Source organism: Alosa sapidissima, chromosome 12 (assembly GCF_018492685.1).
Source record: "Alosa sapidissima isolate fAloSap1 chromosome 12, fAloSap1.pri, whole genome shotgun sequence".
Classification (NCBI taxonomy): domain Eukaryota; kingdom Metazoa; phylum Chordata; class Actinopteri; order Clupeiformes; family Clupeidae; genus Alosa; species Alosa sapidissima.
This window is the reverse complement of record NC_055968.1, coordinates 37,854,948-37,870,482: the sequence shown is the minus strand read 5'-3', so window position 1 is coordinate 37,870,482 and position 15,535 is coordinate 37,854,948. Positions and strand designations below refer to the sequence as shown.

General features: G+C 43.0%; 2 protein-coding genes across 3 annotated transcripts in view; both read right to left on the bottom strand.

Annotated features, from left to right (window-relative positions):
* Positions 1-346, bottom strand: part of LOC121678563 (receptor-transporting protein 3-like) — an 899-nt gene extending 553 nt beyond the window's left edge. The window contains exon 1 of the mRNA XM_042058183.1: positions 206-346. Within this exon, the coding sequence (XP_041914117.1) occupies positions 206-346 (141 nt within the window). The remainder of the gene's footprint in view (positions 1-205) is intronic.
* Positions 347-5,133: 4,787 nt separating this feature from the next.
* Positions 5,134-15,535, bottom strand: part of LOC121677506 (receptor-transporting protein 3-like) — a 34,430-nt gene continuing 24,028 nt past the window's right edge. The window contains exon 2 of one of the 2 annotated variants that reach the window (XM_042056250.1): positions 5,134-6,182. In XM_042056250.1, coding sequence (XP_041912184.1) covers positions 5,771-6,182 — 412 coding nt within the window. In that variant the 3' untranslated portion in view covers positions 5,134-5,770. Of the gene's footprint in view, positions 6,183-12,453; positions 13,860-15,535 lie in introns of those variants that run through there. The other variant, XM_042056252.1, reaches the window with a different exon arrangement.

The following is a 15,535-nucleotide window of genomic DNA, read 5'->3' as shown; positions in this document are numbered from 1 at the left end:
TAAAACTCTGTAGCCGATTAAACCAGAGGTGCTGATGACACAGCACTGGGCAGTAAGAAGTCACGTGACATATTCGTCTTAACGCCAGTTTAAAACAACTATAAAAAGCGGCTAAGCTAGTGACAGAGCAATTGTCCCCATATTAGCAATGTATATGATATAATAATAATAATAATAATAATAACAAGATAATGTCTTACCTCGCAAAAGCCCCCCTAATGTACTGAAACCAGTGCTGAGCTGTGTTGTCTGGCACTATGGAATCATCAAATTCAATACTCCAGTGGTGACCATGAAGCTTTACAGCCTTCTTTGCAAAAATACCCTGCCACTCCTGAAGGGACATCGTTGTCTTTAGGGACCTTTCAAACAAGGAATAGCTCTAAAAGAGAATCACCTCCAATCATATGATAATCTACCCATGATTAAAGCTTAGAAGGCCACACGCTGGGGCAGTGCATCAGAAAGGAAACTTAAGCACATGACACTTGCAAGACTGGTATGTCTACATTTGAATTTCCTGCTCTGCACTGGTGTGGCCATCAGTTTTAATATCCATAGAGCAACACATGGGAGCTTCAAATGGCTATTTAGCCACTTAATCACACAAATGCAATGGGCATTTACTGCACAGCTATCCTAATGCAATGGGCATCTACTTTATGCATGACATACATTTATGTATTATAAGTGCTTTAAAATACAATAATACTCTCCCATATCTGAAGGGACATTGTTCCAGTGGCCTTTGAAAGGAGTAGTTGTAGAGGAGTTTTTCACTCTGAGCCTTTAACCAAATGATATCAATCCAGGAGTAAAGGTTTTGTGGCCAATCACACCACTGGGGAATCTATTGGAACTAAAATGTGAAGAAATGAAACCTGTCCGTGTCTGTATTTTACAAGACTTCGTGCTGGTGTTCTTGTAAATCATATTTTTACAGCTAGCTTGTAATGTTGCTGGAAAATCCACAATTCTGAATACACCTGATGCAGATCTTCTTTCACACAGGCTACTGTATTGCTACATATTGTAGCAACTGTTTGTCAATCAGCTATGTATAACCCGGGGCACGCTGATGGCTGTCAATCAGCTATGTATAACCCGGGGCACGCTGATGGTTGGCAGCCTGGTGAGAAGGGGCGGACCCCTGGGGATATACAGTATTGATTGGGTTGAGGAAGCTCAGTCTCTTTTGAGTTCTGGGCCAGACACGGCCCGCTGTGTTCTATGCCTGCACTTTGTGCTTTTGTTAATAAACCAGTTAACTGAACTCTGACCTGTTGCACGAGTCATTACAATATTGTTTACTGGCACCTGGTCCAAACTGGCATCCTTACTGCTGCTACTGTGGCTGCTTGAGTTGTGGTTGAGCTGAGCAAGTAAAGGGTGTGTCGTCTTCATGCTATCAGTAAGATAACGTCCGAGACATTATGGGCATCGGTTCAGCTAATTAGTCGTTACTGCCCAAGGGTGTGTCGTCTTCATGCCATCAGTAAGATAACGTCCGAGACATTCTGGGCATCGGCTCAGCTAATTAGTCATTACTGCCCATCACCTTAGCTCCCTGATAGCAAAGGTTCATGGGTAATTCCTCTGGACAGTGGGTTCATGGGTAATTCCTCTGGACCAGGCTTGGAATTTCACCATTCTGGGGGCAAGGCCACTTGGCCTTCAGTTGGGCATATTTGGTGGGGGGCACAAAGGCCACATGTCAGGGCACCAAGGCCAAAGTTAACTATAGCATATAAAAATGATCAAAGTTGTATTTAGCCTATTCACTGCAGTAGACCTGCATCACTGTATGAAACATGACAAAAACATGAAAAATGACATTACATAGAACTGTAAATCTTCTGATCATCTAATAATTACAGATATCTAGGCTACATATAACAGTTATTTTATATTTGGCCTGCTATGAAATCATGTATTGAACAATTTAAGCACAGCTCAGCTTTAAGAAAGTCAAATAGCCTAGATGCATGCTTAGCATTTTGTGATCATTAAGGCTACTTTCACAAACTGTTAGTCAGCTGTCCTCTGATTTACCAATATCTAGGCGATATTTGTAACATTTATTTTGTATTTGGCCCATTATGAAATCATGTGGAACAATTTAAACACATTGTAAAACTTAAAGCCCAAATTTGGAGACATCCATGCATGTCGAAATTTACTGCAAATTCGAAACTGGATTACTCCGGAACAGCTAACTGTACAGGGGACTGTTTTACACCTTTGTGTTCGGTAAGGTCTGCTGTTTATTCTTATATATGGTTTGTCATGTGTTAAAAGAAGGGTTCGTGAAGTATTCCACCGATATGAATGGGTAGGGAGATCATGGACGCAAAACCTTCAGTAGAATGTATGATTAAATTGAATTATATTATTTACTTTTATCGCGAACCGTTCAACACAGCAATTATCGGCTAACATCGTTTAAAAGCTGAGAAAAAGCTCTTTCATGTGATACTTGTGATGTCTGTGTGATGATGAGTAGGCTACTTAGCGAGTAATTAAACTGAGAAGAATGGGTGAATTTGGACGCACTTTCTTTCTTGCATTGTCACTTTCTCCACTGCGTAAAAGACTAAATTATTTTGCGCTGTGAATGCTAAGATTATTTTGACAGGCCACAGGCTAAATAAAAATCGCTATTAGTAGGACGCAAAGCAGAATATTGAAAGAAGGGGGCACCAAGGCCACCGTGGCCTGTAAACCTCTGATTTTCAAAGGGGCATCACGGCCAACGCAAGGGGATACGACGGCCATGGCTGTCGTGGCCGCCATGAAATTCCTACCCTGCTCTGGACAGTCAACATATTTCGTTACCGATACAGTCTTCACCACAGCAATATAATATCAGTATTTTAATTAGGACATCTTCACAAATTAATCACAAAATTGATCAAATTGATCATAAAAATATATGTTAAAAACTGAACTGGACATTCTTCATGATGGGGGCCGTGCCCATGGCTGTGCCAGCTGGTAGCATGCATGCAGATAGCATTAAATGTAGCTACTAATCACAGTGCACTCCAACAGTGCATTCAACCTTCACATACACATCAGTGCATAGCCGTAGGTTTGCATGGGGACCATGGTGACTTGTCCCCACCAATATTTTGGGATGACAAAATTGTCTCTACCAAAATGTTAGTAAACTCATTTGTATTCTGTTTGTTGTGAAGACGTAGCCTCTTCATTTTGATATTCTCATCCTGTAGTGTACATCTCCAGTCATTGTTTGGGGGGCTTGTATGGGGGGCTTGTTTGGGGGGCTTGTATGGGGGGCTTGTTTGGGGGGCTTGTATGGGGTAGGCTTGTATGGGGTAGGGTTGTTTGGGGGGCTTGTATGGGGGGCTTGTTTGGGGGGCTTGTATGGGGTAGGCTTGTATGGGGTAGGGTTGTTTGGGGGGCTTGTATGGGGGGCTTGTATGGGGTAGGCTTGTATGGGGTAGGGTTGTATGGGGGGTTGTATGGGGTAGGCTTGTATGGGGGGTTGTATGGGGGGCTTGTATGGGGTAGGCTTGTATGGGGGGTTGTATGGGGGGTTGTTTGGGGGGCTTGTATGGGGGGCTTGTATGGGGTAGGGTTGTATGGGGGGCTTGTATGGGGGCTTGTATGGGGGGCTTGTATGGGGTAGGGTTGTATGGGGGGCTTGTATGGGGGGCTTGTATGGGGTAGGGTTGTATGGGGGGCTTGTATGGGGGCTTGTATGGGGGGCTTGTATGGGGTAGGGTTGTATGGGGGGCTTGTATGGGGGGCTTGTATGGGGGCTTGTATGGGGGGCTTGTATGGGGTAGGGTTGTATGGGGGGCTTGTATGGGGTAGGCTTGTATGGAATTGTGTATCCACTGATTGGTTTTTCTTTTTCTTTCTTTCCTTTCTGTTCCCCGGGTCCTACTTGTGCCTTTTTAACTAGACAGGACAGAGACAGGAGGCGAGTAGGAGGGAGAGCCGGGGCGGGATCCGGAAAGGACCACGGGGCGGGAACCGAACCACAGCTGGGGCGGTAGGACCCTTTTCTAAAACCCTAACCCTAACCCTGAGCAGGGAACATAGGACCCTTTTCTAAAACCCTAACCATAACCCTGAGCAGAGAACATAGGACCCTTTTCTAAAACTCTAACCATAACCCTGACCCTAACCCTAGGGAACATAGGACCCGGGGGAACATAGGGATGACCCCGGGACGGAGGGGGTACCAAAATGTAGCCAGCTTTCTAGCTTTACTTCAAACTGCTTTTCACCCTCCCTAGACTAGCTTTACTTCAAACTGCTTTTCACCCTCCCTAGAGAACGTTTACGATGTCAAAATGCATCAACAGCATGTTACATGCAAAGATGATCTTCGGGTCCTCTCAACCTCCACTATGCAGCACATCTACTTAAACGTAATGCTACTCCACTTAATTGGGAACGCATCTTGAGCGTAATGCTACTCCACTTAATTGGGAACACATCTTGAGCGTAATGCTACTCCACTTCATTGGGAACACATCTTGAGCGTAATGCTATTCCACTTAATTGGGAATGCATATGCTACTCCACTTCGCATCTTGAGCGCACACGAATGGGAGATAGTGGCAGGTTCCAGCTGGTTTGTCATTGTTGATAAAGTTATCTCAAAAAAATCCCACGGATGCTACATTGTTGTCTACCTCGTCTCTTGGGCGTGGGGAGGTTTATTTCATCTACATACTGCCCAGCTGCCGTTCCAGTTGGTCACCATCACACGCATCCCCCTAAACCTCACTCCCATCCGGGTCACGGCACCAATGTAACCACCTTGTGTTTGACTAACCACATGGCTCAGCCCTGCGCCTGCCTGGACTTTAACCCTCAATAGCACCACCGCATGCTCACAAGGAGGCTAATGCCCAAGAATGCTAATGCCCATGAATGCTAATTCCCATGGAGGCTAATGCCCATGAATGCTAATGCCCATGGAGGCTAATGCCCATGAATGCGAACATGTCTTACTAGCATGTCTGAAGGCGTGGGGGTGAAGGTTTACTTACCGTACACTATCTGAGTTGACATGTTGTATGGTGTTGTTATGGTAACATGGACAGCTGCTTAGGCTGTTGACATGGGTGAGCTCAGATGGCTATTACACAGATATCACTGATAAGATTATTTATTAAATTCCTTAAATTCACACACTTTATACATTATAGGACCTCTAATCTGATTAGAAGACAATTGTAAGTCAATTTAAACCCCTGATGCTAAGGACGCAGCCTGGGTGAACCCAGACAAACTTGTCAGAAAATCTGAATTTGCTCTGTAGAATATTTGCAAAACAGCAGGATCCATTGCTAGACCCTAGACAGCTGCCTAAAGCTAACATGAGTGGACTCATGGATGGCTTTTACACTCACACTGATATCCGATGGGGATAGAGGCAAGTTTATTTACAAGGTATATTAAATTCATTCAATTCAACTGAAATACATTTACACATTACAGGGGTTCTTGCCTGACTTCAAGAAAAATGTAGATAAATAATAATAACAAAATGTTAGGCCTTTGACTTCTAATGCTGGAGAGAGGTGGTTTGTTTTGATGGCCTTTTTAGCGGCTGGACAGTAGACAATAGCGTGACCATTTGTTGTCTTACATTATGCAATTGTCCTTTCTAATCACAATGTTTAATGCTATTAATGGTGTGTAAAAAGCTCATGTTGACAAACACACACACACACACACACACAAGAGTCTGGCCCGTGGTCACCCCCAGTGGGCAGTAGGAGAGGAGCTAAAGTAATGTATAGTATTTGTGGATGTCAACTCTGCTGGTCACACGTGAAGGCTCAGACAGCATAACTGTTTTAATTCGTCTCTCTGCAGACACCTTTCTTACAGGCCTCACAGTGAGAAGACTCGTGCGGCCCCTCAGACCAGTCGAGAGGTCGAAACCGTTTGCGGTTGCCTGTTTTTTCCTTGTACACCTGATGCGGATCTTCTCCACCAGCTTCTCCAGCATCACCCCGATGTTTTCTGAGTCGAACTGGGGCTCCTCCATCTCGGTTTCCTCGCACGTTTTGCATTCCTGTCGGAAGTGACGCGCTTTGACTGTCCCCCTCTTTGCCCCCCTCTGATAGTGGAACTCAAACACAACCAGCACTCTGCCGGAGCCCCACGTTCTGTTGCAGGCCGAGCATTTGAACCTGGAAGTACAGAGAGAGGAACTCACAAGACAGGCAGCCTTTAGGATGAGCCTGAGGATGATTCTGTCACAGAATACAGGCAGCCTTTAGGATGAGCCTGAGGAACTCACAAGACAGGCAGCCTTTAGGATGAGCCTGAGGATGATTCTGTCACAGAATACAGGCAGCCTTTAGGATGAGCCTGAGGAACTCACAAGACAGGCAGCCTTTAGGATGAGCCTGAGGATGATTCTGTCACAGAATACAGGCAGCCTTTAGGATGAGCCTGAGGAACTCACAAGACAGGCAGCCTTTAGGATGAGCCTGAGGATGATTCTGTCACAGAATACAATAGCAAGGACCATGCCATACACTATTCATTTTTTATAACATTCCCTGTGGAGCTTTTGTAAAGATTGATAGTTTTTTTGAAAAAATGCCCTGGCTCATTTCTCTCATGATGTTCTTGCCTTAAGAACCCTACAGGCAAAAAAGGCTGATTTTGTGATGGACTTTTATTTAGATATTAGATTTTACAGATATAATTTGCCTCACTCTGATTGGCTGATATCTTTAGGAATCTTCCAGGTACCAGGTGTATCACTAGACTGCTGATTGCTATGGCTTCATCTTATTGATTCCGATCGCTATGGCTTCATCTTATTGATTCAGATCACTATGGCCTGTCCAATGTTAACAGGGTTCTGATGTAGAAACTTCCCCTAGTCACATATCTTATTTCTTATATCAACATATCTTATTTCTTATATCAACATATCTTATTTCAAAGCCAACAAGAAAAACTGGTTTCTTTTGGCATGACACCTTTAATCATGTACATCAATAACATCAATAACATTCATAATATCCCTGCTGAAAAAACAGCTAGAAACCAGCTTATGCTGGTAGCTGGTTTTAGCTGGTCTTTGCTGGTTTTCTTCCAGCTCTTGCTGGTCTTTGCTGGTGTAGCTGGTTGGGCCACCAGCTGGATATGCTGGCGTGACGTGACCATCTGAGGAAGCTGGTCATGCTGGTGTGACCAGCCTGTCTTGTGGGATACAGCTGGTGCAAGATGGTCATGCTGGTGACCAGCCTGTCAAGCTGGTCATGCTGGTTTGCTAGAATGACCAACATAAGCTGGCATGGCCAGTTAAACCAGCACTATAGACCAGCAACACCAGCTAAAATGACCAGCTTGAGGTGGTACGACAAGCAAAACCAGCTGAATTACCATCATAAGCTGGGAAAACCAGCTGAATGTTTTTTGCAAGAGTTTTGCTGGTCTAGCAGGTCAACCATCATAGGGTGGTCAAACAAGCTGGTTAACAAGCTGGTCAACCAGCAAACCACCTTTAGCTGGTCAGGCTGGTTTTTTCAACAGGGATGTGATATTGGCATAATACTACTACTACTACTACTACCACTGATAACAACAACAATAAAAACTAGATGTACCGCATAGCGGTACAAAATATGACCACCGCTCAGTCCTGTACATCCGTTCCGCGAAAATAAATCACACTTCAATTTGTCTCCATATTTTACTCCATCCCCCACTCTTGAAACTTTTGTGTATGCTTGTTTGGCATGCCTGAGTGTGTGTGTGCGGCTGCACAGAAAGTAGCCTACTGGTGCTGAAAAGGTGAATAGATTGTAGAATAGCCAAAGAAGATGTAGCATTGTTATAAAACCTTTAAAATCTCTAAACAATCACAAGTAGGGCAGTTCATCACAGTTCATCCATTGCAACTGGATTGAAAGGTCACTTACACCTGTAGGCTACATTGTATTTGGGAAAAGCAAAAAGTATCAGCATAATGTTATTTATTTATTTATTTATAAACAAAAACATCTCTGTCAGTTCCATGCCGTTTTCAACAGCTATCAAAAACAAAGGTCATTTTTGGATGGATGGATTTTTTGTGAATAAAATCTTATGTAGAAGAAGAAACAGTCATCTTTAGTTCATGTAATACTTTATTTTCAATGCACAAATTAAGTAACAGTAGTCTGAAACGTTATTGTTAATGCACAAATTAAGTAACAGTAGTCTGAAACGGTGGTGCAAATAACTGACATGTCCAAATGGGCCTTGATGAAATGCGTCGCTAGACTGTTCATACACATTTTAACGGGCCAAAGTTGAAGAGCTGTTGTCCGTTATTGTTCGTGCAAATATAGGCTGATTCATGTTCCCTTGCATTAGGGGTTTGCACGGACGTCACGTTCTGGCCGGTAACCATGGTAACCCAGCACGCGCGGCCATATTGGCGATACTCAGTGAATGAAGTACAATGGAGTATTATGCACTTTGGATATCTTACGTGATTGTAGCCATGTCTAAACAATAGAAAAGCTCATCAAAATGCGTCTAAGATGCAAAGGCATATAGGGCAGGACTTGGACCACAAGAAAATGCGCGATATTTCGAGAAATTACGGTTTATTGGCAGCGCAGATCCATATGAGTTGGGTGAGGGAGACGAAGTACCAAGTTCAACCACAAGCGCCCCCTTCCTCTGATAACTTCTGACATTATTCTCCTTTCTCCCTGGTTTTTTAATAACTTTTGGAAGTCGATACCTACACCAGATGTTTTTCTCAGTCGGACCTATTGGTAGAACCTAAAACACGGCAATAATTAACCATTTTCCTTGACGATGTTTGGGATTTACTTCAGTGCCTAATGCTTTCTAATGAGGCGAGTATCTCGAATATGGTGACGTCCAGATTTGATGACACGCCGTGCAAACCCCTAATTGTGTAACTGAGGTCCATGGCTAGTCTGGCTTTCACCAGACCAAGCTCAATCTTTTAAGAAATCAAAAAATAAATAGCGGGCAGATCAGGCTGGGTTCACCCAGCCTAGTCCATAGGCACCCGATATTGTTTAATTTTCCGATTGAGATATCCACGCTCTGGCTATTCTAAATGCAAAAATGCATCAGGGAGTTATGACAAAACTGTAACTAACAAACTAGATCCTAATAGAAAGCTGTTAGCTTCCCTAAGCTACAGGTAGGCTTATAAGGTAGGCCTATTTACAACATAAATTGTCAATAGGCTAGGCTATGCTGGCGACACAAATAAAATCTCCTTTGGAAACCAATGGCTTACGCCTTACAGTATCAAGCGGACTTAAACTGTCATATCGTGGCGAAAAGTTGTAATAAAATTCACGCAGCTCCATGAGTCAAGGAAAGCGCGAATGAAGTAGCCACTTCTAAATGGGACCCACTACACAGTAGCTTAAGGTGTGTTGCTAAAGCAGCCATAATGAAATTAAGGTGTCATTGGATACTTCACACACACGTGCTTTTTAATTTCACAGACTACAACTACCAAGCTGGAATCAAAGCACATCGATTCCCCTCTCACACCCTGCACGCACTTAAAACAAAATAAACAGGCGTCTCAGTCTCGCATGTATAGGCAAAACTGTATCAGACCGGTGTAACGTTGGTAAATCTTCCATTGCACAGAATGATTTTGTAGCACGTTCAATAAATGACAGTCGAAAGATACAATTACAGTGCTGCTATCAATTTGCTTGGTATAACCGCATTTATAGTTTTATACAAATGCAATCAATCAAATTGGCCTCCATCACTCAACCAACACTAACGGTAACATTACCTAGGTCCTTATTGATATTATAAGATTAACGTACCTGCAGTAAAAACCAAGCATGTCCGATAAACATCCTCAGATTTTTTTTCGGCTTCAAGAAGAAATGGGAATTACATTTCATGTGAACATCGTCCTATCCTTATTAGACGTTCTCTGCGGTAAACTACAGTCCTGTAGGAAGCGTCCATTGTTTTTCCAACCCACTTTTAACTTCCAACAAAATTACGTCTCACTGCAACGACGCGCCATCTAGTGGACAAACGACTACTTATCGCCAATACTGGAAATGCAGCCATGATGATGATGATGATTAATATTTATTTTGGCTTTCTTTTAATCCTACTGAATTTGTAATTATGTATCGGCCGTTCTAATACCGATAGTATGTGGGTGCCTGTGTGTGTGTGCATGTGTATATGTGTGCACCGTCATCTACAGGCCAATGAGTGTACAGTCACTAAATGTACACATAACCTAAGTTTTTTTAGACCCCCCCCCTCCCCCCCATGGATGAAATTCTACGAAACTTGGCATACCCCCAGAGAATGCCAGGTCAATCATACACTTAAAATTTGGTGCAGTTCTGAACATCCTAACTGAAGATAGGGGCGATTAAAGCAGAATAATATTGCATTTTCATTTTTTACCGGGGGGGTGCAAATCACAAATGAGTGATTATGGGCCAGATTGATGTGGACCCTTGAGACCAACATACAATAAAAGATTCTTCATCCTCAGTGCCACGGTTCAGGTAGTTATTTAGGAAAAACTGCTTTTTTTGCGGTTCGGGGGGCCCAGCACGGGGGGGGGGGGAGTGGCCCCCGGGGACGAAACAAAATTTATATTATACTAGGTTCTGTGTAAAAGATTTTATTATACTTCCTGAAACTAAGGCCGTCAGCCCGCAAGGGTGGTTTTTCCACTCACGTGCTAGGGGTGAGTGGAAAATTATGATTATAGGGGTGATTATCTGTAAATAATAAAATCAGATGATGAAGGCTATAGTAGCTAAGATAAAGTTGGATAGCTCAAGAATCAATGTATTGTGTCTTAAGTCCCACCACTTTTATGACACTATGAATGCTGTTCTGTTGACCTTTAGTTTTGTTGCTACTGTGCATGAAGGACAGGCCGATGAATTCTGGACCCCCCCCCGGGGATGGTGCTCACATGGACTGCAGCTTTCTAGCTTGTCCGTGCAAACTGATCAGTGTTGGGCAAGTTACTTCAAAATCATAATGTATTATGTATTACTGTCATTTCAAAGTAATTTGTTACATTATAATATTAGTGTCTCTGAATTGTAAGGCATTACACTACTATTGCATTACTTTTAAGATACTTTAACCAAAATATCTAGAAATATGGATTTGCCATTCTAAATGCAGTTTATTACACTCAATGCAGCTTGCTCTTCCAATGGAGGGAGATGTGGTATAGCATAATGACTGAGCTAGGCTTAAGGCTAACAACAGTAGAATGCAATAGGCGCAGTGCTCATGATGCAATACAAGGAACAATCATAGTCAGAATTTTGTTAAAAACCGACAAAAGGTCAAAGTCTGGTAAATTGTGATAGAAATACTGTAACGTTAAGGCCTAGGCCTACTCATTAAAATCAATAGAGAGCCTACTATATTGTAAATCAAAGCTTAAAGGAACCGTATGTAAGATTTTGGCCAAAACTGGTACTACAATCACTTTCAAATTACTGTAGAGCGATGTATCCCCTTCTCCTCCCCTCTGACTGGCAGAGTTGGCAACCGGATGACGAAACACTACTGACTTTGTGATTAGTAGATAGGTGGAGGGTGGCGCATTAGGCCAAAACACAACATGACAACATCAACATCAGTTGAGGGCTGCAACTTCACTTTTTAAATGACAATATCCTGGCCAGACTACTGTTGTCAGTGATATAAGCATTTGAAATGAACATGATTTCTTAATGTCTAGTGACATATCAGGGCAATTTTATGATTAATTGAAATACATTTTTTACATACGGTTCCTTTAATAAAGACATGTCAAGATGGTGGCCTGCTGGCCATTTCGGTGTCCTAAGTGAGTGGCTTTGAGTGAGTGACATTTAAATGATAACTCAAACACCTAAAGTAAAATAAAAGGCCTATTATTTACAGACCATTAGTGTGTGTTTTTAAACATTAATTTCTGAAGAAATGCTGTTTTACTTATAAATGGTGCACTGTCACTTTAAGAGCATTGATCTTTACGTTGTCATAATGCCCTTTTGCCAGCTCTTGTTTACAAGCCTTATTGTTTGAGTTACATTGCACAATATTAACAATAATATGCACAATGTTAAGTTGTTTTAAGCAACCTTCATTGCTTTGGAAATGGAAGTATGGGGGCAGCCGTGGCCTACTTTAGACCTGTAACCGGAGGGTTGTCGGTTCGAACCGCGACCAGTAGGCACGGCTGAAGTGCCCTTGAGCAAGGCACCTAACCCCTCACTGCTCCCCGAGCGCCGCTGTTGTTGATGCAGGCAGCTCACTGCGCCGGGATTAGTGTGTGCTTCACCTCACTGTGTGTACACTGTGTGCTGTGTGTGTGTATCACTAATTCACGGATTGGGATAAATGCAGAGACTAAATTTCCCTCACGGGATCAAAAGAGTATACATACTTATACTTATATATATGCAATGACATGTTGCTTCACATTTCGTTTTGCGAATACAAGTGAATTATGAGCCTGGTATCCACCTAGCTATCTGAATGGAATGAGTTTCAGTCGACTCAGCATATCATGTGCTTCATGTAGCCTAAATGCTTGGAAAACGAATGATTGAAGACCCAATCATTCTAGTACTACGTGGTGATTGAGAGAATCCAAAAGGTATCAAACTTGCATGTAACATCGTGTTAGTGCATTTTGACATTGAAACGTTATTGATGAAGAGTGAAACGCAGTTTGCCGTAAAGCTACTATTCATTGGTTACATTTGGGTGCCCCCTCTGTCCTTTGGTGCCCAACGCAAAGTGCGTGGTGGGAGCGGTGGCACTGCCAGGCTACACAATCTTCAATTCAAGTTCACAGCACAAAGCTGACATGCACAACAGCATAGTTTGTGTTTTATCAAGAATCAAAAAGATTAGCATGGCACTACTTTAGATGTTTCATTAACTTACTTGTGCTATTTCGCGAGGCATAGAGAGATCTTTTGGTTTCGCACACAAAGTGCACTAACTATTATGTTCTTCATAGCCTTGTCTCTGACAAGCTGAAAATAATGAGCGTAGGCTTATGTCCATCCCGCAAATAGAGTCCGCCTGCGAGTCTGCTGCAGCCACAGTCACAGGATTTTTTCTCTGTTGTTCTCGCGTGGTGTTTGCGAATATGTATCAAAACAAAACACCACTTAATTTCGGGTTAAATGCATTGTAACGCGCGTTACTGAAGTTTGTACCGAGTAAAATATTACCCTTTTTTTGTAATGCCTTACATTACCATGTTACCGCAAACAGCAATATATTACAGTAATTACATTACTTTTGTAACGCGTTACACCCAACACTGAAACTGATGCATACAGTGTTTCTAAATGTCACTGCTTCGGCTAATACATGTGTTAGAGGAGTTCGGTCTCATACCGAACTACTGAGGTAGTATTTGCTACCTTTATACCCTAGACAAATGCGCCACCCAGTGTTAAACAAAGGAACAACAATCTGAACACAGCATTTGGCTCTTACAACATGAGTGTTATTCTGCTTTTCTGCAGACGCCTTTCAGACAGGCCTCACAGTGGGAAGACTCATGTGGTCCCTCAGACCTCCCGACCGGCCGAAAGTCTCTTTGGATCCCGTCCAGGGTCTCTCTGTAGCACCTCATGCGGATTCTCTCCACCAGCTTCTCCAGCAGCACCTCAATGTTGTCCGAGTCGAACTGGGGCTCCTCCATCTTGGCTTCCTGGCACCTTCGGCACTCCTGTCGGAAGCGACGTGCTTCGACTGTCCCCTTCCTTTTCCTTCCATCCAGGCGAAAGTGAAACACAACCAGCACCCTTCTGGAGGGCCAAGTCTTTTTACACTTGGAGCATTGGAACCTGGAAGGACAGAGAGGAAGGAACAAGATGAGCCTGTGAAGGATGATGGCTAACACATAATATAAAATATCCATGACCTAAAAAGATCCTGTAGGAAAGCTGAGAGAACATGGAGAAAAACTAAGTTACAGGTTCACCGTGCCATTCTAAAGGGGAAAAAAACAACCCCCCAAAATTAAGATTTTTTAGCACTATTTCACATGAAGACTTGCAAGTAGCTTCACCCACCAAGCAATCAGGATGCTGAACACTCTACCCACTCTCCCATCACTGACAGCCCCCCCACCCACCAGCCAGCCAGGATCCTGTCTACCCTAACCCCCCACCCCCAACACCCCCCCAGGACCGCCCTGTGGAACTGCACTGCGACGTGTTGCTGCTTTTCAAAGTCAAAGTCTGCTTTATTGTCAATTTCTTCACATGTCGAGACATACAAAGAGATCGAAATTACGTTTCCCACTATCCCACGATGGAGACAAGACATATTTTACCAATTAGGTCCACAGACAAACATAACATTCAAGTAAACAATATAAATAGTAAAAATAAGAAGGCACATACAATGAAGAAAATAAGAGCAGCAAAATTTGAGTTGAAAATGTGCAATTGTGCATAGAGTATATACTTAGGGGCTGCCGTGGCCCACTGGTTAGCACTCTGGACTTGTAACCGGAGGGTTGCCGGTTTGAGCCCCGACCAGTGGGCCGCGGCTGAAGTGCACCTAACCCCTCACTGCTCCCTGAGCGCCGCCGTTGAAGCAGGCAGCTCACTGCGCCGGGATTAGTGTGTGCATCACCTCACTGTGCTGTTTGTGTTTCACTAATTCACCGATTGGGTTAAATGCAGAGACCAAATTTCCCTCACGGGATCAAAAAAGTATATACACAGTAGACAGTCAATATAATAGTGCAAAAGTCAGGCCAATAAATGGCTGAGGTAGTTCTGTTTGACTTAAGTATGCAAGTGGCATAGTGGTGCAAGTTATGTAAGAGCAGCAGAAGTGTGTTCAGAAGTGTTTTCAGGACAACAAGAAGTTACAAAGTGTGCAAGTGTACAAGTGGAGTAGTGCAAGGCAGCCATTGTGGGTCCAAAGTCCAGGATGTTATGTAGCTGAGGGTGGAGAGAGAGTTCAGCATCCTAACAGCCTGGTGTATGAAGCTGTTGGTGAGTCTGGTGGTGCGGGAGCGCAGGCTTCTGTACCTCTTCCCAGAGGGCAGTTGATCAAACAAATTGTGAGCGGGGTGACTTGCATCACTCACAATTGTGGTCGCCTTGCGGGTGAGGTGGGAGGTGTAAAAAATGTTAAACTTCATGTAAATGTTATCAATGTTATTTATCACTCTGCCACAATGCTGCTGCTACTACTACTCTGTCAGAAGGTTACGCTAGGACTATGTAAATATACAACACAACTACCTCTATTTCTTGATATATGTTCTATATTTCTATATTTTGATATATGTTCTATATTTCAGTCTCGCACTTTAATGTCTGTATGTGGTATATCTGTATATTTTTATTTTTTATTGTCTATGTCTATGTCTAAAGTATGTCTATGTCTGTATTTAAAGTATGTCTATGTCTGCATGGGAAAGTAAGAAACGAAATTTCAATTCTTTGTATGACCAGTGCATGTAAAGAAATTGACAATAAAGCCGACTTGACTTGACACATTA